This window comes from Ursus maritimus (assembly GCF_017311325.1).
Source record: "Ursus maritimus isolate PB19 chromosome X unlocalized genomic scaffold, ASM1731132v1 scaffold_X1, whole genome shotgun sequence".
Classification (NCBI taxonomy): Eukaryota; Metazoa; Chordata; class Mammalia; order Carnivora; family Ursidae; genus Ursus; species Ursus maritimus.
The window spans coordinates 2499290-2523997 of record NW_024423319.1 but is presented as its reverse complement, the minus strand read 5'-3'; the positions used below and the strand labels follow the sequence as shown (position 1 = coordinate 2523997).

General features: G+C 48.2%; 1 protein-coding gene across 3 annotated transcripts; it reads left to right on the top strand.

Annotated features, from left to right (window-relative positions):
* The first annotated feature begins 605 nt into the window (after window positions 1–605).
* ZNF275 (zinc finger protein 275) lies at window positions 606–17883 on the top strand. 3 transcript variants are annotated; one of them, XM_040627106.1, is made up of 4 exons: window positions 606–719; window positions 10529–10635; window positions 11421–11512; window positions 11789–17883. In XM_040627106.1, exon 4 carries the CDS (start codon window positions 11848–11850, stop codon window positions 12973–12975), a length of 1128 nt encoding a protein of 375 aa, XP_040483040.1. In that variant the 5' UTR covers window positions 606–719; window positions 10529–10635; window positions 11421–11512; window positions 11789–11847; the 3' UTR covers window positions 12976–17883. The 3 variants fall into 3 exon arrangements, with proteins under 3 accessions (XP_040483040.1, XP_040483032.1, XP_040483036.1); XM_040627098.1 differs by having other exon boundaries at window positions 610–719; window positions 11424–11512; XM_040627102.1 differs by lacking the exon at window positions 606–719 and adding an exon at window positions 9989–10070 and having other exon boundaries at window positions 11424–11512.
* The last annotated feature ends 6825 nt before the right edge of the window (window positions 17884–24708 follow it).

Below are 24708 nucleotides of genomic sequence, written 5' to 3'. Positions count from 1 at the left end.
CAAATACTTTCCCCCTCTACCCCCATTCCCACACACGTGCTCGCATACACACACACACACTCACAGGAGCTCTTGGGCGCTAAATGCGCGCCCCCTGAGGGCAGGAATGAGGCCTGGCTTTGCTCACAGCTCTATTACTGCAAGGGCTCCCAAAAGCATCGGTGACTCAGTGAGGCGCCTTGGCCCCTCCGTTGAGATCTGGCTTTGCTCTGCTTTGCTTTCTGTTCCCATCCCCCCACCCTCACTCCCCTCCAGAAGAACGCCCGAGGGGGCGGGGTTCTTTCCATTCCTTCTTTCCTTCCTTCACGGGCTAGTTGGTTCTTTCGCCCATTCATTCATTCGTTCGTTCCTACGTTTGTTCATTCATTCATTCGTACATTCATTCGAGTCCTCCCCCCTCCGCTAGGCATCTGGCCCGCACGCGCAGATCCCCCGCGGTCCTGCCTGACCCTCCCCGCGGGCCTCAGCCCCGCCCCCTTCCCGCCCCGCCCCCCCTCCAGACCAATTGCGGCTGGTTGGCCGGGCGGGGCCGGGACCAGGGCGGGGCCTTGCTCCCCCACTACCCCCGGCAGCGCCCGCGGCTCCGGAAACGCGCCGCGGGGCTGCTGGGCTCAGGCAGGCGCTGGCGGCTCCGTGGCGTTTCCTGCCACGCCGGGCCTGCCTGGGCCGCGCCAGCGCCGCTCCACCGAGGGCTGCGCGTCGGCCGCCACGGGGCCAGGGTGAGCGTGAGGGCCACGGCAGGATGTGCCCAGGGAGCGGGAGGATGTGCGGGGTTGGGCTGATCGTTTGGGCCACGGGAGGATGAGCAAGGGGGCGGCCGGAGAGAGTGCGCGGGGCTAGCATGAGTGTTCCGCAGAGTGTGCGATGGGTGGAGGCCAAACGTTTTGGGGGGGCGTTTCTGGGCCCTCAAGAAGCTACTCAGCCCTGAGGCCATCAGAGTGAAGGACGAGTCCCAGATGGCCGCTACGAGGAGGCCCGAAGGCCTTCTCGCGGCGGGTGGGGGGCGGCGGTCAGGGGCGGGAATCGGGATGTAGCCGAGGCCTACGCTGCTTTTGGGGGGACACTAGGAACTGGGAACTGGTCATTATGGGAAGGAGGTGACCCCTGCCCCAAGTGCAATGGAGGCTTAGGGGGAGGGGGCGTTGGGAAGGTTAAAGGGCTTTCCCCCAATCTGGGGGAGGGGCTGAGCCGAAGTCTGGGGCTCTGGGTGGATGAGCTGGGAACGGTTCCTGCTGATGGAGTTCCTCCTTTCCTTTTGGGTGGGGATTGAGCCTCAGGTTGGTGGGGAGGGATGCTGGAATAGCCCAGAGCCCAAGATCTGTGAGGGAACGCGAGGGGGCAGTGCTTGCTGGGTGAGGATCAGCTCAAGGCTCTAGGTCTTAAACAGGGCTTTTTCTGTCGCCCTTCTGGGGGCCACCATCTCCTGCTTCTGTGCCTCCCCCTTAACTCCTTTGCTGCCTCTGGTCTATATTTGGGTGATTAATTACATGTCTTTTTCCATCCTACCCCCACAAACAGACACTTGCCTGCTGCCCAAAGCCCATGGTCCCTTTCAAACAACCCCCCCCCCAAACCCTGGCCCTCTTCCCAGAGGTCCCACCCTGTTCCAACTGACGCCCTCCAGCCAGCGTTGGCCTAGCCTGGCTGCCAGCCCCCTCCAGTCTCCTTGGTCAGTGAAATATTTTCTCTTAAACCTCAGACCCGACATTTTTCCTTTACCAAAGGATTTCAGATGAGATTGCCAGAACAGCACCCCCTCTGGGTACTAATGCTGCCTCACCCCATTCCCCATCCTCCCTCCCCCATTGAGCCCTTAAGTAGAAGCAGCTTGCACAGTGCCTGGCACAGTCCAGTCTATTCCCCAAAAATATCCCTGGATCTATGTTTAGAATCCTATTGAACAGTGATTTGCAGCCTTCTTTGGGTGAGAGACCCCTTGGAAAATCACTAGATAGTGTGACTTCTCTTCCCAGAAGTCTGACAATCAGCACAGACAGTGGAATCCCATACAGGAAAGCTCACAGGTCTGAATCCTGTCTGCTGAGTGCTGGTGGTGAGGAAGACTCCAGATTCTAGATAGGCCCAGTACTAACAAGGCACAGTTCTACATTCCAGTTCCCAAAGTGCTGGTTGCAAATGCAGATTCCTTGGCCCACCCACACTTGCTACTCCGCCCCTTGAATTCTTAGCAAACCCCAAGCCAGGATTCTAGCACACTGATCCAACCCTGGTCCTAACCTGCTTGGGCTCCCCAAATTTGCATCCCTCATACCTGTGTAGACTCTCTCATATCCAGGCCAATGTAACCTCAACGAACCTATACTTATAATTTATTTTGATTTTTAGTAAGATGCCATGCGTCTTCTTGGAAAAAGGGGAACATAAACCTTTTCTCAGTTAAGTACAACAAACACTACAAAATCCCCTTCTGGTCTACCTTCTGGCTTTTTATAGAAGGGAAAGAAAACGGAAACCTAAACAGAGAGGGACAGGTGCCCAGGCAAAGTGAGAGAGGAAAACTAGGGAAGATGGAGACAGATGCCTCCCACCCACGCACACGGAAAAAGACACACACAGACACAAACATCCCAAGAGAAACAGACTTTCCTGGTGAAACACCCTCTCTCCACTCTTTTGGATTCTGCCACTTCTAGCAGTAGTGCATTTGCACAATACAGGGTGGGCCCCGATAAGACCTCCGTGGTCACATCCTGATGAGACAAGTTGAGAGCACATGAAGGCCAACCTCAGCTCCAGCCCAGAGGCTTGGGTCAGCATCCTGGCCTTGCCTGGCTGGGTTGGATTGGGATGTTGGCAGTGTGTGTTGTCTCACCCTGTCCTTCAGTCAAGCACTCATGACCCAAAGAGACATGTTCCTGGAAGGTGCACCCAAGTCTGCTTCTCCTCCTGAATTATTTCAGTCCCAACAGGTGGGACCTTACCTGTCTGACTTATCACTCAGAATCGGCCTGAGACAGAATGAGCCATCCTTGCCTGTCTCTTTTGGGTAAGTCTGGGAGTTTACAGATTATGTTTGCTGGCCTTAAAGCTGGTCATGCTGTCAGAAGGCTCCATGGGTGAGGATGCAAGATGGTGGGAAATATCCTTTCCTTTCTGGAAGCGCTTACATTTTCACATATGTCAGTGTCACTGAACCATCTTTGCCCAGAGACAATTCTTTAATCTGAGCAACAAGACTCAAAGGAGGACAGATACCCAGTAAGGAGAATTGGGAATCTAGGTAATCATTTGCATGGGACAGAAAGCCACAGGCACCCATCTGAATTAGATGCTGAAGAGTGAAGTCTCTTGTCTGACCTATAAAGACACCCTCCAGGGCATTTTTGCTCTGGCCCAGAACGGAACTGAACACCACGAGCTACCTGTTGTCTTCCAGGGCCTGAGGACATTCTGCTGCAGGTCCTTATTTAGATGTTGCAGGGAGTCCAGATATTTCTGGCACCCCTTAGAAGTTTCTAGAAGCTGCTAGATGGATCTAGTTCAGGTGGCCTTGCTGCCTCTCCCCTGCCCCACTGCCCAGGGGAGAATGGTACCTGTGCTAGGGAGGTTGCATGGCTGTTTGTAACCTGGAATTGATGAAATAGTGATCTTTTAGGCTCAGATGCAAACTTCGCTAGTACATTCTGAAGAGGGATTCTGAGCTCAAATGCAACCAAAAGACACCTAATTATTCACTACTTTTTTGACATGGGTTGGTTTTTGTCTCCACTGAATTCAACTCTTAATTTCTGTTCTTTCATATCAAAGTGGAATGGTTATTTTGGTTCTCTTAATGTTTCCGGTTCTATACAGAAGAATTTGATTTAAATAAGTTGATTAAAATTTACATTGCCATCTAAAGCACATATCAGGAATATTTCTGCAGTCATATGAGCTCTCGTGTTGTAGATTGTCAGGCAATGGGTTAGCATCGAGAGGATCTCCCTGTGGTCATCAAACAGCTGCAGTGTCTGTGGCACTTTGCTTGGTCCAGGGTAGAATCTGCAAGCAACCTTTGATAGGACCTTCACTCTCTGGGAGTGTATAGTCATTAGACTACACTTCAGATCCCACTTAAAGAAGGAGGATAATATTATTTATATTAAGAGACAGAGATTTGTTTTCCCATAATCTTTCTCCAAGCCGCCATTTCCCAGGTGGGTGTAGGAGTGCACCTTACAAGATTTGGGTGAATGAAAGTGCCCTATGGTCAAGGTCAGCATCCTCCTCTGTATCCATCAGGTGCATTACTATGGTTTTCATATTCTTCCTGGAATTGCTTTGACCTTGACCCCTGAAGGTCCACTTTTGGAAGGCAGTGGACATCTGTATTTATCACTTTTGTCACAGCATCCAGCTTCTTTTCCAGATTAGTTCCACCATTTCAAAGTAGAGCGGTGGTACAGCATGGCTTCTAAATGATCAGATGCTCTTTGGGATTGGTGATAATTTTACTTTTAGCTGCAGTGGGGGTTAATGTGTATTTTATCATGCAGAACTTAGCTACTTTTGTGAAAGCAGGGCTCACTTTTTCCCTCCTATTTTTATGAGCACTTTCTAAATGATCTCTGTATGTCCATGAGTGCTGTTACTGTGTGTGGTGATGTGAAGTTCTCTCAGGTTAGGTTCCCTGGGCAAGCCTGGTACAGAAAGGGCCATTCCTATTGCTACACAAGAAAGGATAATTAATAATTCACTTGGGGGTTGTGGCTTTGGGATTTCAACAGTTAATCATTCCAATTAAGTAAAAACACTTTGATAGGATCTGCTCGATTAAATAGAATGCTTCAGGAGGATGTGCTCAATTAAACATGGGTGGCTTGGAAGAACTGTGTGTGTGTGTGTGTGTGTGTGTGTGTGTGTGTGTGTGAGAGAGAGAGAGAGAGAGAGAGAGAGAGAGAGAGAGGGAGAGAGAATGATGTATTTGACTATTGCCCAGTGAGGCTCTCTGATGGTATATCAACAGGATGATTTAAAGCCAGTCCCCTCAGTCCATATATACCATGAGGCTATGAGGACATTCAGTAACTACCTATTCTCTGGATATGGCCTGGTGTTAGAGGGCTGCATATTTCCTTTCTTTGATGTGGCTCAAAAAGTCTTAAATCTTGGGAGCTAGACCTTAGGCAAGTTACTTAACCTCTTGGATCCATGACTTCCTTCTGTGTGAAATGGAGGTGGTGATAACTATTGATTGTGGTGATTGAATTATGTGAAGGGAGAAGCACAGTACTAAACATGTAGTGTGTACTCTGTAACTAGAGGTTTGCTCCATTTAACACGCCCCTCCTCCCACAGTTTATCCCATGTCCACTCAGTGCCAGGGCTCCTGCAGATGCTGGGGATTCAGGGGTGACCAAGAAAGAGAAGGTCTCTATACTGTGGTAGGTGGCATTTCTCCTGGGGAGTGAGGTAAAGACAGACAATTTCATTTCAGAGGGTGATTTTTAGGTAGTGAAAAGTGTTATGAGTAAATGGTGATTGGGCTCAAGAGTGAAGATACTTTGAGGACGTCACTTGAATAAAGCCTAAATGCTTAGAAGGAACTACCTGTGGCATGTTCAGAGCCCTGTGGGGAATCACCTTGGCATATTTAGGGCAGAATGAATGCCAAGGTGTCTGGAAGGAATGACTGAGATGCAGGGTGCAGGATTTGGGCCAGGGTCTTTGTAAGGGGTTAAGGCCTTAGGCCTCTGGCTTGAGGACAGTGAGACAAGTTTGTAACAGGCCACCTTTTTCAGAAGGTAAATGTGAGATGTTCTGTCCATTCCACTTGCAGCAAAACCTCAATGTCAATGGAAGTAAGTTTTCTTAATGAATTGTGTAAGTAATCTATGACCGGTTTGTTTTGTATTGGAAGCCAGAGTCAAACAAGGCATCAAGTGTATACCAGGAAGAATCCCAACTGCTCAGAGGGGACCCTACCCAGATGACAGTGGGACACAGAGGGCTTAGCTGCAGGGTACCTGGGGCTTCACGCACACACCAGGGAAGCACCTGTGCTGGGCAGTGGGTTAAAGATGGGAATGGGGCTTCTGTGGATGTTGAGACTAAGGGAGGTCTTCTGCTCACACCCATCTAAGGCACTGAGAGTCTGGGAAGACGAGCCCAGGAAGTCCCAGCCCCATGGTCCTATCTCTAAGCTTTCTGGGACTTCCCGCACATTCCCATCAGCCCCTCTCCCCTGTGTCTGCCTTGGCCACGTGGATACCTCAGGATGTTGCTCAGCTTCGAGGGCCATTCCCCCGTTGTCTCCTTGGCCTCAGCCCTGCCCCTCGCATGTGAGAATCTTTCTTATCTAAAGTCTACCCAAATCTTTTTAAATTGTTATTCTTTTCTGATTACCAAAGAAATGCAGCTTGGTTACTAAAAATTCACATGTTACAGAAACAGAAAGCAGAAGACCTTTCTAAATCTAGACTCTACCCAAGTGCAGTGCACATTACAGTATAGGTGTGCTTATTTTAGCTACAAGTCACTCCGTTTATTCCTTTTTTCTCCTGAAATGCAAATATATACTTAGCTGTTCTCTTCCCTTCCCCTACTCTCTTTGGATTTTTTAGTAAACAGTTACTGTCTGTCTCCATCTTCTATGAAGGATTTGCATTTTTGTAGTCTGTGTGTCATCCGTGTTAGCCACCTGTTGATTTTTTTTTCATTTTTATTTCTTTTTTTTTTCTTGTTTTCTACCACTTGTTGATTTTATGTTTAAGCTCTCCAGTTTTTTTTTCCTGCTCTGAGTTCTAGGACTCTTCCACATTGATCATTCACCCCCTCCTTCTCTCATTTTTGACATTGGGATTATTTAGACCTATAGTATATTGTCCTCCATCCTTTTACTTTTCATTTATCTATGTCTTTACATTTAAAGTCTTTATATTTAAAATTTCTTACAGACAGCATAGAGTTGAGTATCGTTTTTTAATATAGTCAAATAATCTCTACCTTTCAATTGGAGTGTTTAGTCCATTTACATTTAACTTAGTTATCTATGTGGTTGGATTTAAGTTTGCCATCTTGCTATTTGTTTCTATTTATCCTCTGTTCTTTTTCTTTTGTTTCTTTACTCTTTTGTATTATTTTTTAGAATTTTATTTTATCTCCACTCCTGTCTTATTAGCATGCATCAGAGTCTCAGAGAGCTTCCTAAAACACACAATCATATGTTTTACTTATATGTATGTTATAAACCCCACAGTACCTTATTATTATTTTTGCTTTAAATGGTCAGTTATTTTTTAAAGATTTAAAAATAAAGGAGGTAAAATTGTTTTTACATTCTGGTGTTCTTCATTCCTTTGTGTGTCAATCCAGGTTTCCATCTGGTATCATTTCCTTCACCTGAAGAACTTTGTTTAATATGTCTCATAGTACAGGTCTGCTGGTGACAAATTCTCTCAGCTTTTTGTCTGAAAAAGTTTTTATTTTGCCTTCATTTTTGAAGAGTATTTTCCCTGAATATAGAATTCTAGGTTGACAGGGTTTTTTTCCTTTAGCACTTTAAAAATGTCATTCAATTGTTTGCTGGCCTGCACATTTCTGATAAGAAGTCTGCAGTTGCTCTTATCTTTGTGCCTCAGCTTGCACATTTTGTGATAAGAAGCCCACAGTTACGCTTATCTTTATCCCCCACCCCCCCCCACCCCCGGCTGCTCTAAGATTTTCTCTTTGTCACTAGTTTTCAGCAATTTTATTATGGCATGTTTTGGTGTACATATGTGGTTTTTCGGTTTTGTTGTTTGTTTGTTTAGTCTTGGTAGGGGTTGGCTGGGCTTCTTGGATCTAGTTTTCTCCAGATTTTGGGGGGGGGGAAATTCAAACATTATTTCTTCAACTGTATTTTTATCCTCTCCCCTTTTTCATCTTTTCAGATTCCAGTTACATGTGTGTTAGATGATTTTCTGTTATATACAGGTCACTGAGACTGTTTTTTAAATATCTTTTTTTTTTTTCATTTTGAGCTTCATTTGGGATAGTTTCTATTGCTATATTCTCAAGTTTTCTAATCTTTTTTGGAGGGACGGGGGTCAGTGTCTACTCTGCTATTAATCACATCCAGTGACATTTTCATTTTAACTGTTGTAGTTTTCACCTCCAGAAGCCCCATTTGGATCTTGTTTATATTGTCCATTTTTTTCATTATGTTTCTGTTTTTCTTTCAGTACTTATACATAGTTAAACCAGCTGTTATCCTTGTCTGTAAGTTCTACCAGTAACCATTTCTGAGTATTTCTGTTGACCTGATTTTCCTTGCCATGGGTCACATTTTCCTGCTTCTTGGCATTTCAGTAATTTGATCATGGATATTGGACATCATAGAGATTATATTGTTGAGTGTCTAGGTTTTGTTATTTCACTTTGAAAAGGGTTGGACTTCCTTTGGGGAGGTAGTTATTTGTGGAACAGTTTCATCACATTGAGGCCTATTTTTAAGCTTTTCTAGAGCAGGTTCATGGTAGCTGTGGCTCCAGGAGTTGGTGAGTCCCACTACTAAGGCACGGCCCCTCTGATTCTCTACTAAATGCCCCAGTGATCACTGAGGACTCTCTACTCTGGTTGGTTGGACTCAGAACATCTCCCTAGCTGTGTGTGTCCCGGGAATTGTTCAGCTTAAAGCTTCCTGGCCATTTCTTTCTTAGTCTTTGGGAGTTTTATTATGTATGCATGGCTTGGGAGTCAGGAAAGGCTCAAGGGGAACCTCATGCTGATTTTTTGGAGCTCTTTTTTTCTGTGAAGCTCCCTCCTTTGTGGAACTCTGCAACTTCTAGCTGCATCAACTGTCCTGAATGCTACTCTGTGTCTTGATGAAGCCAGCAAGGTCTATTTGAGTCCCCTTTCTCTGCACTCTCAGTCTGGAAATTGCCTCCGGGCAGAACTCTGACAATGATAAGGCTCATCTTAGTTGTTTCTCTTCTCTCAGGATGGTGATCCTTCACTTCCTGCTGCCCAGTATCTGAAAACTTGTTTCAAATCTATTTTGTCCAGTTTTATACTTGTTTATGGCAGGACATTGTTTGTTCTTTGTTACCATATCATGGCCGGAAGTAGAAGTATCTGTCTACGCCTTTCGGTATAATATCTGATTTTATGTAAAAGTCTTTCTGGAGTGTCTGGGTCTTCTACTCCTTGAGCTAGTGTAAAAATGCCCCCTTTTCATTTAGTTACGAATTGAATTGAATTGACCTGACATCAGAACAGAAACTGTTCCTGTTTCTTTGAATTCGCTGAAATGGGAGGCCTCTGATGCACACACACTTATGGTAATATGATTACAACATTTCATATGTTTTGCAATCTGGAAGTAAAAGGTAAATTGTACATATTGTTCAGATCTTTTATTTAGCAACTTGGTGTTTGAAGATCTAGTTGTTTTGTTCAACTTTTCTTTTTGTCAAACATTTCACAGAAATGTTCTTATCTGCATCTGTCTCACTGTCACCTGGTTAATTGTTTGAGTTGCTTCTGGCCAACAAGATCTGGATCCTGCTCTTTTGTTGCCTCTCTTCGCTCCAGTGGCCTGATATTTTTTGTTGCCCTTACAAAGTTGGAAGGATCTCTCACTTCTTACTTAGTGATTTCTTCTGATATTCTTTTGGGGACGCTTCCTTTCTATGCAGTGTGAGTATTGAACTCTTTGAGGCTGGCTGCTAGGAGGCCTGTGGCCGCCCTGTCTCAGAGAGCCAGTCTCGCTACCATTGGCTCTCCATCTGTGTCTATATTATCTGGGCTGTTCTTGGCCCAACATTCATTTGTCTTGTCTGGGTTCCCTCTGGCCTGCCCGTATTAATTCTTTGCCAGTCTGTTTCCCCCAGTGTTTGTGTATATTTTCATAGGCACACCCATGCTCTGGCTTGTCACTCAGCTGCTGTGCAAGAGAAGGCTGAATAAGATTTAAAACCAGGGAAAAGGAAATCACTAGTCTTGTCCTAGGGGACCCAAAGGCAAGGCTGGTGTCACTCATGGCTCTTTTCACTTTCCGTAGCTCTGCCTGCCCCCCACCCCCCAGGGTCTTGCCCTCCCCCAGGATGGACCAGGTCCTGGCTGGCCCTCTTGAGATACTTGAGGCCCAGGTGAGCTGTGCTTCCCTCTGCCTGGCTTAAGAATCTGTCTCTGCTCCCTGATTCTGGCCGTGGCCTCTTACCTCTTTTCCCAGCATGACACACTACAGGACCTGAACTACAGCTAATGCCTGTCCTCCCTCTGCTTTCTTCCTGAGTCTACCAAGAAATGGATGCCTGCTGGGGTTGTAATTCCCATTATGCTGGTGGGGGAGCTGCATTTCAATCCAGGAAAGTGATTGAACTGAGGTCCCTTGAGAAGACAGTGTGAGACCAGGGCCATGGCCCAGGTCTTCTGATGCTTGGTCAGATTCTGTTTCCAGGACTTCTTGGGGCTTGTGCTTAGATCTCCACGGTAGCGATGCACACCCATTCCAGACCCTCACCTCTTATCCCTGCTATTACTAGTGCTGCCCCCACCTCATCCTAGAATGGATAGATGGACTACTTATCCCTGGGAATTCTTTCAGGATTCAGTGACATTTGACGACGTGATACAGCACCTCACAAAAGGAGTGGTTGAGACCGGACACCGAGCAGAGGATATTGGCATATTACATGAATGTGACCTCCGTGGGTAAGGATGCCCCTAACCCTTCCACCAGCTTCCGCACAGCTGTGTGGTCCTACACAACTGGGCGTGGGAAGAGGACCACCTTGAGTAGCCCTACACAAGCTTGCCTTCTGGGGGCTTATACCCCCACCCTGGGGATCGGCTGTAAGAAAACACAAAGGGTCTGTCACCCTCAACGTTTCTTTTTTTTTTTTGTCAACATTTCAAAGTAGCAGGGCTCCCTTCCAAGTCCTAATGGCATGGAAAGAAGCCCCATCAGTGTTTTATTGGGAAAGAAATCAGAACAAACCGGCCACTATCATTTAGAAAACTTTTTTTTTTAAAAATCACAAAGTACACAAAAATTACATGGCCATTTTATTATAGCTTATCGTTGAGAGAGAGGTTGACACAGCGGGGTCCTCTTGCCCTATCAGGGGCTACACAGGTGAGGTGGGGAGGGGTCCTAAGATAGGAGGCTGCTGAGGGTCAGGTTTGGGAGTTTCAGGACAGTACGAAGGTCAATGTGCAGACGCTGAGGAGTGTGAATAGGGAGAAAGGGAGGATCATCTCTTCAGGATGACCACCTGGCATTCCATCTGGGTGGGCCGGGGTCTGCCTCATGCATTCCCTGGAGGGAGCCAGCCCTTGGGGAAGGCATTTGGAATGGATGAATGACTTGCCTGAGGGCACAACCAAGCTCTAGTTTGTGGATTAAAAGGGTTTCATCTTTGAAGACCCTGCCTCACTCCGGCTCTGTTCTGATGGCATCTCTGGCTGCCAGCAAAACCCTTTTCCATTTCCACAAGCAGGAGTTCCCGTTTTGAATCCTTCCTGGTGTGAGGACACGTGCTGCTGGTATCTGCCCCATCCCTTAATGCAGATTGAGCGAAGCATTCTGGTGAGTGAAAAAGAAACCTGACAAATCAGAAAATTGTGGGGGAAGTCCAGCTGAGCCTTTGGGGCGGGGGAGTAGCTGCTACTCTACCATAGCAGGTGGTAGGGAGTGTGCGGCAATGAGGCCTGACTGCCCCTTTCGTCTGTAGTCCCTGCTTCTGGTTGGGTGGGCACCAGCCATCCTCCCTCCGCCGTCTCTAGGCCCTGTGTTCAGCAGCTGTCTCAGGAGGAGTGCGATTCTTGACAAAGGAAAGTAACATCCTTGCTTCCTCCTCTGCAGGGTAGCAGTGTTTTGTGGTTCTCATCTCCGAAGGCATCTTGGTGACTGAACAGCAGACGATGGGTGAAGACGCCCAGCCACAGGAGATGGCATCCACCAGCTCCCCACGGGCCGGTGAGCCCAGTCCCGAGGTCAAACAGAACAGGGACTCCGAGGGGAGGGGAGGTAGCCTTCAAAACCTGCCTATAGAACATCACTTTGCATGTAAAGAGTGTGGGGATGCCTTTCGGCTTAAGGTCCTCCTTGTGCAGCACCAGAGAATTCACAGTGAGGAGAAGGGCTGGGAGTGTGGTGATTGTGGGAAGGTCTTCAGGGGGGTCTCTGAGTTCAATGAGCACCGGAAGAGCCACATGGCTGCAGAGCCCCAGCCTGGCCCCAGCCGAGCCCTGGAAGATGCCATGGAGAAAAGGGAGCAAATGGAGAGGGAGGCGAAGCCTTTCGAGTGTGAGGAATGTGGGAAAAGGTTTAAGAAGAACGCAGGCCTCAGTCAGCATCTGCGTGTCCACAGCAGAGAGAAGCCCTTTGACTGTGAGGAATGCGGGCGGTCCTTCAAGGTGAGCACCCACCTCTTTCGCCATCAGAAGCTCCACATTTCCGAAAAGCCGTTTGCCTGCAAGGCGTGCAGCCGGGAGTTCCTGGACCGCCAGGAGCTTCTCAAGCACCAGCGGGTGCACACCGGGCACCTGCCCTTCGACTGTGACGACTGCGGCAAGTCCTTCCGCGGCGTCAACGGCCTGGCCGAACACCAGCGCATCCACAGCGGGGCCAAGCCGTACGGGTGTCCCCACTGCGGCAAGCTCTTCCGGAGGAGCTCGGAGCTCACCAAGCATCGCCGCATCCACACGGGCGAGAAGCCGTACGAGTGCGGCCAGTGCGGCAAGGCCTTCCGCCAGAGCTCCAGCCTCCTGGAGCACCAGCGCATCCACACCGGGGAGCGGCCCTACGGCTGCGGCGACTGCGGCAAGGCCTTCCGGGGGCCCTCCGACCTGATCAAACACCGGCGCATCCACAGCGGACTGAAGCCCTACGAGTGCGACAAATGCGGGAAGGCCTTCCGGAGGAGCTCCGGCCTGAGTCGCCATCGGAGGACCCACAGCGGAGCGAGACGCTGCGAGTGCGGGGAGTGTGGCCGCGTGTTTAAGAGGCGGTCGGCGCTGCAGAAGCATCAGCCGAGCCACCACGACTAGAGGAGGCCCCGAGGCCCGTGGCCGCTCGGCGGGCGGCGGCTGCCTGCTCGGACGAGTCCCTAGAGGGGTAGGGCAGAGTCAAAGGAGATGAACAGTTTTGTAGCGCTTCTATTTTTTCTCGTCGGAAAGGTCGAATCCAATTTATACCGTCACCAGCAATTTATAAGTGTACGTGTTTCCCATTTTGCCTATCGAGAGTAGCTTCTACGACATTCTAATTTATTTGGACTAGTGTGACTGGCGTAAAGTACCTTCAAGGTATTTAAATCCATGGGCCTTGAAACAGAATGAGAGAAGAGAAACCTGCATGTGGGGGCGGAGGGGGGCTTGTAGGCCCTCTTCTCCAAGCTGCTCCCTCCGGGAACCAGACACAGAGCTAGTCAATGATGGCCTCAATGTAATGTGACCCCAGCTTTCCTGAAGACAAGCTAGAACCCCGAAGTTGTTTGGCCTACTTGAATTTATAAATTTTTAGGGATGTAAATAGAATACTCAAATGTCTTATAATATTTAATTTATTAATTCAGTTATACATACATACTGTAAATCACATATTACATAGAATAATATATTAATTTAGAAAATACTCCTGTTTTCCCTCACGCCGCTCCACAAGATCATTTTATTCTAAATCCTCACTCGCATCTCTAACCTCACCATCTTTACCAACCTCGTACGTAGCCCCTTTTGAGTCATCCGACAGTTTCAAAGCACATCCAGTGGCTTCTATTCATCTAAGCTGTGTGCCATGCAGCACTGTGACAATCCCTGCGCAAGGCTCTCACTGGAAGTTTCCTCCCAAGCCATAAGTACGTGTTCACATAACATTGGGATAGGTGTTTTTGTTTTGTTTCTACAGCATAACCACTTAATGGGTTTGGCTTTTTAAAATGACCTTTAAAAGACTTTTTTGAAGCATCTGTAACTTCCCATTGTGAGGTCATACTCCCAGAAATAAGAACTGAATCTGGGTTAAATTGCTTTGGCATCCATTTTGCTTAAACTAGTTCATTCTGGTGACTTCCATGTGCATCCAAAGCTAGCATCAGTTGGGGTCTGTTTCAGTTACTCGGTCTTGTCCTCAAGCAGCACTATTTTGTTCAAGCTCAAGGACTCAAGTATGATGTGATGCCTCTTTTTCGGGAGCGATAGCCTCTCCTCCTATGGAGCCAACCCTCCATCCTGGGCTCCGTAAAACAGGGGTGATCACAGGACTACCTCCTAAGGTTATCGTGAGAACTGCGACGCCACGCCTGGCCCGAAGGTGCACACTCAGTGAAGGTCCTCTGCTGTCATCACCATAATTATTGCTGTCATTCTATGACTCATTAGGACAAGAACTGGGGATGGACCCAGGCCTCCTGCCTCCTAGTCTAATCTTCTTTCTCTCGTGCAATGACTTAAATCGTGTTCCTGTTTTCTTGCACGCAATCGTACGTTCATCTCCTTTGACTGGTTATCAAGTTACCTTTGGATATATTGACTTTATACAGTGGTTCTTTCTATATCAATTGTGATGATCTCTTTTCCAATTTTATTGCTTTGCTCTTTGTAGCAGTTTTATTACATTTTTGTCGTGCGAGGTTTCAGTTTTACATATCCGAGCACTCACCGTTGTCCGTTAAGCCGTAACTTTCACTACTTCAGTACTTAGATACGATGATGTTCTCTTCTAGAATTTTAACTACAAATGAAAAGTTGAAAGCCCTGCCCCCACCAGAAGGTGGCTGCACCAAGTGGGCAGGCTGGATGGGAATGGGCCCAAGAAGCAGGCTCTCTCCTCATCCAAGATGCAGACTCTGTGCATGTCTGTGGGCAGTACTTGACTATCCAACCTGGCCACGCAGACACGCAAGAGAAACTTCCATCTCGGATTGGCCAGAACATTCTGACTGTTTCTCAGTATAGCCCTACCTGTCAGCAGCAGGGCTGGGCCTCAACTAGATCAATGGGGTGGTCCAAACGTGGTCTTGGCTGCAGCTGGCTGGCCTTCAAGCTCCTGGGAGCTTTGGCCGTGCCCGGCATGGATTCGGTGCCTGAGCAGCAGATCCACCCAAGACACATCTCGTCGAACACAAGAAGACTCACCTGACTGATGCTGTCGTGTGGATTGCATCCTCCTCCTAGTGAGTGACTCTGGAACTAGAAAGAGATCGGTTTGGTGGCTTTTGTTTTGGGCAACTAGGGGGAAATTCACCCACGCGTTCTGATGTTACTCCTGCAGCTACACCTAAGAGGAGCAACAGAGCAAAGGCTCAGAGAGGAACCGTGCCCCTCTGATGCCCTGTGCATCACGGTGATAGAAGCCCGGCCACCACAGGCCCGGGCCATGACTTTCAGCGGCCATGCCCAGGAGGGGCAATAAAACAGGGGTTTGGAGGGCAACGGTGCCCTTCTGATGGCCCATGTGGCATAGAAATAGAAGCTGGTCATCCTGGGGCTAGGCTGTTACCGCCAACAGCCTTCCCCAAGAGGAACAGCAGCAAGGGCTGGCCGGAAACGTGGCCTCCAGTGATCCGCGGAGCCCGCAGGTGGAAGCCAGCCACACTGGGGCTGTGGTGTGACTTCCCATCAGCTGTGCCTGGGGGCCGCTGGTGGGCCCGGAGAGGAGGTGTGCCCTTCCTGATGGGCCTACCGAGGCTGAGGCAGAGCTTCCCAGCAGGCACACCTGGAGGCACTTCTCGGCCCCCATCCTGGGAAGCAGGGTCCCCTGGTGACCCCTGTGACCTTAGCCAGAAGGTACTCTGGAATGGCCCCCAGGCCACAACAGCGGCTCTTTGTGGCATCTCCACCCTGCCCCTCAGGCTGGAGAGAAGCCAACAGCACTTGTTACATAGCTGCTCCTTTTGCTCTGTGGCTTCGGTTCTTGCAGTAGTTGTGAAACTGCGTCTGAAATCACTGCTTCCTTCTGCATCAGTTTGCTCTTTTCAAGCTGTCAGGACATGTTCGACACAACTGTCATTTGGTAAAGAATTTGACATTCACAGGGGGCAAGTCTGGCAACCTTCACTGGAAGTACTCTGCCATTTCTTGCTCGTTCACTAGTCATTTGTCAGCTTTTCTGAAGGATCCAGACACAGTATTAACTCAGAACTTAGCATTGTCGCCACTGCTCCATTTCTCCCCCGCCAGGATGCGGCGTCCTGGCATCCTGTCATGCCCTCCTTGACTTTATCCACTCTCAGTTCTAGCATTTTCTCTGAAACAAACCCTCTTCTAGAGTTAACACTAAAGACCGCATCTTTTCTGTCACTGTGTTTGCGGGTGACGTCCGTGCTCTCTCCAGCGCAAGCAGTCTGTGGCTTTAACGTGTGTCCTGTAGTTGCGCCAAGTTCAGTTTTTGCCTCTAGTAACTTGGGGTGGATTTCCTTGGATTCCGTAGGTAATACTGCTATGTCAGATGCAAAATGTGATCAAGCTTCCTGTCGTGTGTGCGCGTCTATGCATTTGTGTATCTACCTCATTTCGTTGTTTCTTTCTAATCACACACATTCCTTTCGCAAGGGAAACGAAGAGTAGTTGGGTTACATAGAACGCGGACTCTCATTAGAAGTAGATCCTTTTCTTATATTCTGAAAGAAACCTTCCATTGCTTTTATGAAAGTTTTGAATACTTGCTGAAATTTTTAAATGAAAGTTGTTGTTTACCATTTTTGCTGCTTATTAAGATGAACTGTGTTGATGAGTTGTGTCATACCCACGTCTGCATTTCCACAGTGAACCCCACCCAGTCACAGTGCTGGCATCCCACATGCCCAGGGCTTCAGCCTTGTTGTGTGCCCTGGGACCCTCACCCACTTTTTGGCCACATTAATTAAACCAGAACTGAACACTTGATTCAAGGGCAGCAACCAGTTATCAGAGCTGACTGGAGACAACAGGCTGGGCCTTTCAGGTTCTCTGTCTGTGAAGTGCAAACAAGAAAAATGAGAGAGAAGTTTCTAGTTGGTGTTGGAAGAAAGAGGGAGCCACACGGTATTTAGAGGAGTTGACCCCATGGGTGGCACCAGCTTGAAGATCTCTGGGCTCCTGCTAAGCACTCCAGAGCTGCCTCAACTCCAGCACCCCGAGGGACTCCTGTCCTCATTATGTTCTTGGATTTCTGGCAACTGCCCCCATCAGTTCATTCATGTCCCCACCGTAGTGTCCCTTGACCTGAGCCAGCTTGAGTGGGTCTCTGCTTTCTGCAATCTGTCAAGAGTCCATTGCCTTTTACCACTTGGCTGCTTCCTGAGAAGAATCACACGCCTGTTTTTCCTCATGTTCTACCCGGCTCGAGTTCCTGGCCCAAGTCCCACCTGACTGTCGTAAACACCTGTTTAAATGTGGTACTATATTCCGTTCACTCAGATGGGTAAAAATCTATGCCTTTTAGTCTCAGTGAGTTTGACCAATGCCTTTCTGTGCAGGTACTGTTCCTGTACGGATCCCGTTTGTCCCATGAAATGAGTTTAAATCAACACCCACCCTGTTGTTTAGTTTGGAAGCATCTCGCCACTTCCAGAGAACCTGTCAGATTGGGGAATTGAGAAGTTCTCTGTTACTAGTATACTTATATTGTGTGCTTCTCATTGTATCAGTTTAGGTGTTTACCTTCAAAACTAGAAATAATCTCTTTTAACTTGGCCTTCAGTGTTCTTTGCATATCTAAGAACGGTAGCCGTGTCTGCCCCGGTCCATGTTTCAGTTGTTGGCGCTCTTCTCATTCCTCCCTGATCTCCTGAACTTGTCTGTTTTACGGCACTTACTATAATCAGCCTTGCACTAGAGCTTCGCCCTCCCTACCTGCCCCCCACCCATTAGATTGTGAGCTCTTATAAGACAGGGGTGACCCTTCATGTCTGACCCCCACCAGATCGAGCACAGTGCCTTGCATCAAGTAGATGTCAATAAATATGTTCAATGGCATTGGTGTTCTTGACTGATTTTGTCAAAGTGTAGGTTAACAGCTCTTCCCTCACTCCTCTCTCCATGCTCTGAAGGTCTTGCTCCCTCCTGGGGTCCAGGTGTTATCTTGTGCCCCCCCTTACTAGATGCCTGGAGGGGACAGGAGGTGCCCTAATGAGAGAGGGCTGGCTTCCCTGGAAATTTGAGCTGCCCCTTGGCAGAAGAGGCTGGTCATTCAACCAGGTACCTTCTCCCATTCTGGCTAGGGCTCCCCCCCAGTCTGAATTCCAGGTGGGAGCAGAACACCAGGCTGGATCCTGAGCTTCTCCTCTGGGGACCAGGAATAGAGTGACAGAAGTGGCTTCTGGAACTTGAGGATCAGCCAGCCTCTCTGGGCTGGGTGAGGGTGGGAGTGGGGAGGTCAGTCCTCTTGGCCAGTGGCTGGCCCTCTTTCTAATGATCATTTCCCCGAAAAGGCAGGTAGTGAGGACAGGCCCCTGGCTTCCTGACCTTCCAAAACACAAACAAGGCTCAGCTGTGAGGTCAGCTGCCCAGTCCCAGAAGGATGAGCACAGGGGCCCCAGGAGTGCTTGGGTTGGGACCTCATAGGCTACGATGTGCTACAACAGCAAGGAACAGGGTCCCATTGTCATCTATCTGTCAATTATTTTTCTACCCCGAATGCAGCTTCTAAGCAGGTGGTGTGATGCTGCTGCCCCCCCCCCCCACTGCCAGCCCAGCCATCTCTGCTCACAAGCCAGGTATTTGGAAAGAACCATTCATTTGCTCTGCTGGTTTCATGATGTGCTTGCCACTGAGAATTCCACCTAGTTTTCCTTAAAACATGTGCAAGCTCTGTTCATGCAAGCTTCACCTGTGTAAAAGTCAAGGCCACAGGTGTTTTCAGACATCTAATACTGGGCCCAGAGGGTAGGGGACAGCCTAGGGCTTCTCTCCAGGGGCCCTGTGGGCTTCTAGTAGGGGGTTGAAAATGTTCCTTTCTGCCCCTCTCTTAGTGCCCCTGCCTTCTGGAGCCCTGGCGCTTCAACACACCCCCCTCTGAGATCCCAAAGAAGTCTTTTGCTTACCTGGAAGATCACAGTCCCCAGCCCCCCACCTCATGGGCCAGCGTCTGGGCTTCCCTCATTGCCCTAGCCCAAGCTCGCACCCACAGCCCTCTCTGCCCTAGCCCCTTTCTAGCCAGCTCACGTCCCACCTGGGAGGGGCCACTGGCATTGTCTTAGTCTGTTCAGGCTGCTGTAACAAAACTACCATAAAGGTGGTTTATAAACAGCACACAGTTATTCCTCACAGTTCCGGACGCTGGGAAATCCAAGACCAAGGTGCTGGCCAAGCCAGTGTCCAGTGAGGACCCGCCTCCTGATTCACAGATGATGGTCATTTTTGCTGTGTCCTCACATGACGGAAGGGTGCTAATCCCATCCCTGGGGGCTCTGCCCTCATGACCTAATCACCTCCTAAAGTCCCCACGTCCTGATGCCATCACATCAAGGGTTAGGATTTTAGTGTATGAACTGGGGGGACACAGATATTCAGAGGTGAGGGTACCTGGACTTCTCTTGGATTTATATACTTATTAGTTTGATTTATGCATCAGTGAACTGTTTTAATTTCTTTCCACAGAGCACATTATTATTGTTTTGATTAAAAGATTTGTAAAATATAGGGGCGCCTGGGTGGCTCAGTCGTTAAGCATCTGCCTTCGGCTCAGGGCATCATCCCTGCGTTCTGGGATCGAGCCCCGCATCAGGCTCCTCTGCTGGGAGCCTGCTTCTTCCTCTCCCACTCCCCCTGCTTGTGTTCCCTCTCTCGCTGGCTGTCTCTATCTCTGTTAAATAAATACGTAAAATCTTAAAAAAAAAAAAAAGATTTGTAAAATATATAATAAAAAAAACATGGTCCCCAATTTTTCTTTTCAGGCAAGACAGGCCAGAAAATCCTTGTGTTACCTCACCCCTTTTCTGACCTTCATTCAACAAGCATTTATTGACCACCTGCTGTATACCAAGCTCCAAAAGCAACTGAAACAATCCTCACCCTCAAGGACAGACACATGGTCAGAATGTTACAAGTGGGACCTGCTCTCACCAAGGGGGGCTCCTAGGATTTGTACATTTCAGGATGCAGGTTACGCTTCAGTTAGAAATATGACAAAGCTAAACAAACAAGCCCAATATTAGCAAATTAACCCCCTCCCCTGTCTGCAGGTCCTGTTCATTTTACACCTCAACCTCCACAGCCAGCCCTGGCTGGAAGGGAGCTCTCCCTCCTCCCTGCAGCCCGTTGTGCTTTCAGACCCGACCTCACTGCCTGGGAGTGGCCCGCACCCACAAACCGGGAGCCCCCCGAGGCAGGGTGGGGCAGATCCACCCCGGGCCGCAGCACCCAACCCCTGCCCAGGCCCGGAGGAGGCCCTTGGTGAGGGTGTCCTGTGAGTGGGTGGGAGCACAAGGCTCTGCCACCCCAGGTCAGGACCTGAGAGACCAGACCGCACGAGCTGCGGCCTCGGCCTGGGCCTCCCCTCTCCTCCCTTCTCCTCACCCAGAAGGAAGCGGTGGAGATGATGGATCAGATCGTGTACTGGGTGCGGGAGGATCCGTCGGGGCTGGGCCGGCCCCGTCTCCCCGGGGCTCCGGCCTCCGAGTCCATGGCGGTGCCCATGATGCTGCTCAACCTGGTGGACCAGCTCGGGGAGGCGGACAAGGAGCTGGCGGGCAACTACGCGGAGCTGGGGGACTGGTGTGCCCGGAGGATCCTGCAGCACGTCCAGGTGGGGGGGCACGCCCAGGGGACAGGAGGCTGACCCTCAGCTGCCAGGTGGGGCCCCTCCTCTGCCTACACCCACCCCCCCAGCTGGGCCTTGGTGGCCCCCTCTACAGATGGGGGGACACGGCGGGGGTGAGGGGCCTGGGAGCTTGGCTGGGGGCCCAGGAGCCTAGACCCTGGGAAAGGTGGAGGGCCCAGGGGAGCCCGGTGGGCCCAAGCGCAGGAGGGAAGGTGCCAGAGGCCCTGGCACGTTAGAGAGCAGGAAATCCAGCCAGACCCAAGTTCTTCCGGGCCTCTGTGTGTTTCAGGACAGAGACTTCTGTGGTGGTGGCAGAATCTCCTGGTTGGAGATGGCAGGAGTTGGCAGGTGCCTAGAAAATGAACTTCAAGAAGGCTCACAGCACCAAGCTGGCTATGGAAAGGTGTGGAATATACATTTGGCCAATTCTCACTATCAGGGAATGAACTTCTGAAATTCAATAAGAATTCTGAAATCTCTCTCCCGACACAACTGTTCTTATAATTTTGTTATCCGCTCTCACCCTGCAGTTCTCAGGGTCCTCTTGCTGGTACAGGAGCCGTGGTCTCAGCCGCCTGCAGCTGGCTCCTTGCGTTCCCACGCTGTGTCCCTGCCTGCTTTACACCAGTGGACGCATGACACCTGGATTTCAGAGGAAAAGTTTCAGTAGCATGTTTTCCAGAAGGAACTTTGTACCTGTAATTAACAGTTTGGACAAATCTCAAAAAACCTTTGTGTTTAGTTAGCAGTCCTTGTGACAAAGATTTCTTTTAAAATTTTCAGAAATTGTTTCCCTAAAGCATTTTATAAAGTCTTGTTTGAAGTTTGTTTAGTTGAGATCAAATGTGTTCTAAGAATCTTGTTTTTCTCTAAAACTTGGTTCTTTTCTTCTTGTGTTCACGGTCTTTATTATTTCAAGACCAGAGATGATTTACCAAAGAAACTGTAGTAAACAACTTTGGAGATTATCCTCCCTGGAGGTTCTGCTTTATTTCCTTCTGGCAAAATGACATCCTTCCCGACATTTCCTGCACATTTATATGCATATGTATACATGCGCACTGGAGGGCTTCTCATACTCTATGTTTATTCTGCAGCTTGTTCTCTTCACGTAATTAAGCGTGCTGGCAGAGAGGTTTTAATTACAGCTATGTTTGCACCCCGCTCCCCCTCCTCTGTGCACGTCTAGGTGTCTGGCAGGATTTCACTTGTGGAAGCAACGCTGCATGGACACTCCTGCCCCATCGCACAGCCACGAGCACTGCTGGGTCAGGTAGGGCGAAGCTAGTTGGCTTCAATCAAGAGACCAGCAGTAATGCAGCTAGTGGCTTAGAGAAGACTGAAGATGAGTTGCTCACGAGGTCTGAGCCAAGCAGTCCAGGTTGAAGGTGTAGCTCCGTTCCGCACAGTCACTCAGGGACCCCAGCTCCTCACATCTTAGTTCTCCTCTCTCCCCTAGTGTAGTGCTTCTCAAACCATTTCTGGTGAAAGACCAGTTTATATCCATGCCCCCCTAATCCATTTCAGACTAAGGCTTTTGTAAAATGTAATAAAGATATCAGTGGCGCCTGGGTGGCTCAGTCAGTTGAGCAACCGAGTCTTGATTTCGGCTCAGGTCATGATCTCAGGGTGGTGGGATCAAGCCCCCTGGCGGGCTCCGTGCTCAGCGGGGAGTCTGCTTCTCACCCTCTGCCCCCCCCCGCCCCCGCTCGCATGCCTCCCCACACATGCCCTCTCTATACAAAGTGAATTAAGAAATCTTTTTTTAAAAAGATACCATGGTGATGTTGAATTGCTATAAAAGCTTCCCAGTGCTTCCTCCTGATGATATCTGCACTAGCCTCATCATGGACCACTAAGGGAAGCTTGCGGCTGAGCAGTGGTCCAGGAACCATGCCCAGGAGTTCAGCTCGAGGGCATTGCCTTGACTGCAGCGTAAGCTCCCACACAGGCACAGCTGTGCTCTGGATCCAGTGAAGTGCAGGGAGGACAATAGCACACGTCCAGGGTGAGCGCTTGTCTTTTGAGCAGGTGAGGCAGAAGCTGGACACATCGCCACTCTTGCATTCCACTGGTGAACCCTTGCTCACGTGGCCACCACATCTACCCACCAAGGGAGGGTGGGAAACAGCCTAGCTGAGCCCCCCCAGTACCCAGGAAGAACAGCCCTGGATAGAGACAAAGAACAGTCTCCCCGACAGACATGCAGAAGTGGGCTCGAAGAGTACAGGCATTTAAAAAAAATACTGCCAAACTTCTCTCCAAGAGAGTCTGTACCAAGCATGTACAAGAGTTCCCATTGCCCCCCACTCTAGCCAATACTGATGGGCAAAAATTGTAGCTCCTTGTTTTCATTGGTATTTTTCATGATTACAAGTGTAGTCAAGTTGAGTATCTTTTCAAATATTTATAGGTCATTCGCATTGAGACTTCTGCAAACTACTTGTTCTTTGCCATTTTTCTTATTGACTTGTAGGGGTTTTTATATGCTTGATGTTAACCCTTCATCTGTTATACATGTTGCGTATGCTTTCTTCCACTTATTTTTAACTTAATTATTGTGATGCAGAAGTTGCATTTTTCCTCTTTACTGTGTTTTTCTTTTATGGTGTCTGCATTTTGTGCCTCGCTTAATAGCATCTTCTTTATCTAAAGACTAGAAAGATATACTTCTCTAGTTTCCTCTTTATAAATTTGTTTTATAGCTCATTTTTCATAGTTTTTTTCATGTTTAGTACTTTAATCAGGAATCTCTTTTCATCTATGATATCTGTTTAGAATCTGTTGTTTTGTTTTCCTTATTTGGATTGCCAGTTGTCCCAACACCGTCGTTTCCCCTGTTAACTGAAATGCCAAATTCATTATGTAGAGGCTTTGTTTTGTTCACCCCCAAACCAGTATCCGACGCATCGTGGACAATCACTGTTTGTCAGATGAATGAAGGGATGGATGGATGGATGGATGGATGGATGGATGGATGGATACTAAATTGCCAAATTTTCTACAATTTCTGTTGTTCCATCAATTGGTTTGCTGAATCTGGCATCAATGTTATAATATGTTTTGATATCTAATGGGTTCTTTCTTTTAAATTTTTTCGCCTATCTTGTGCATTTCTCTTCAGAATGAATTTACAAACCAGCTCATCAGTTTCCTTTAAAATGTCTTTGGGATTTTTACTGGGATTGTATCAAAGTTATAGATTAATTTCAGGGGAACTGACATCTTTCAAAGTTGAGTCCTTCTCTCCAAGAACATAGCTCCTCTTTTATTCAGGCCTGCTTTTATGTCCTATAGTGAGTTTTTATATTGTTCTTCGCATTAGTCTTACACAGTTTAATACATTTCTGTCCAAAGCATTCAGTAGTATTGCTCGTCCGATCAGGAGTTTTTATATAACCTATTAGTTAATTGCTAATTGCTGGGAAGGTAGAGCTTGTGAAAAGCTCTCATATGAGCTCTGATGATTTTGCCAGGTCCTTCTTTTAGATTCTCTAGACAAATGAGCATAACATCTCTGAATAATTAGGGTTTTTTTTTTCTCTTCCAATATATTATCTTGTATTTCTTTCTTGTTTCAAGTTGATCAGGATGAATCCTTTACAAAAGAGTGGCAAGGATAGCATGACTTGCTGTTCAATTTTATCAAATGCTGTTCCTACATCAATTGAGACAACACGTTTACGTTTCCTCTTTAACCAGTAATAAAGTGAATTATATTAATAACTGTCAATATTAATCTATCATTGCATTCCTGGGGAAAACCCTACTTGGGCATGATAAAGGATATGATTTAGTGTCTTTTTATAAGAAAGACTGGTCTACACAGAGCTCTTACTCTGCTTAGTCCAATTTGGGAATCAGGATTATAATAGCCTCAAAAATGTGTTTGGATGCTTTCCATACTTTCCAATGCAGAGAAGGGTTTGGACAAAATGATTACCTATTTCTTTTTAGGTTTAGTAGACTTTAACCATAAAACCACCTGGGCCTGGTGCACTTTTGAAGGATAGATACTTGACAACGTTTACATTTCTTCT

Bases quoted from the DNA above. Each gene is read 5' to 3' on its own strand.
- ZNF275 (XM_040627106.1), top strand. From the start codon at position 11,848: ATGGGTGAAGACGCCCAGCCACAGGAGATGGCATCCACCAGCTCCCCA.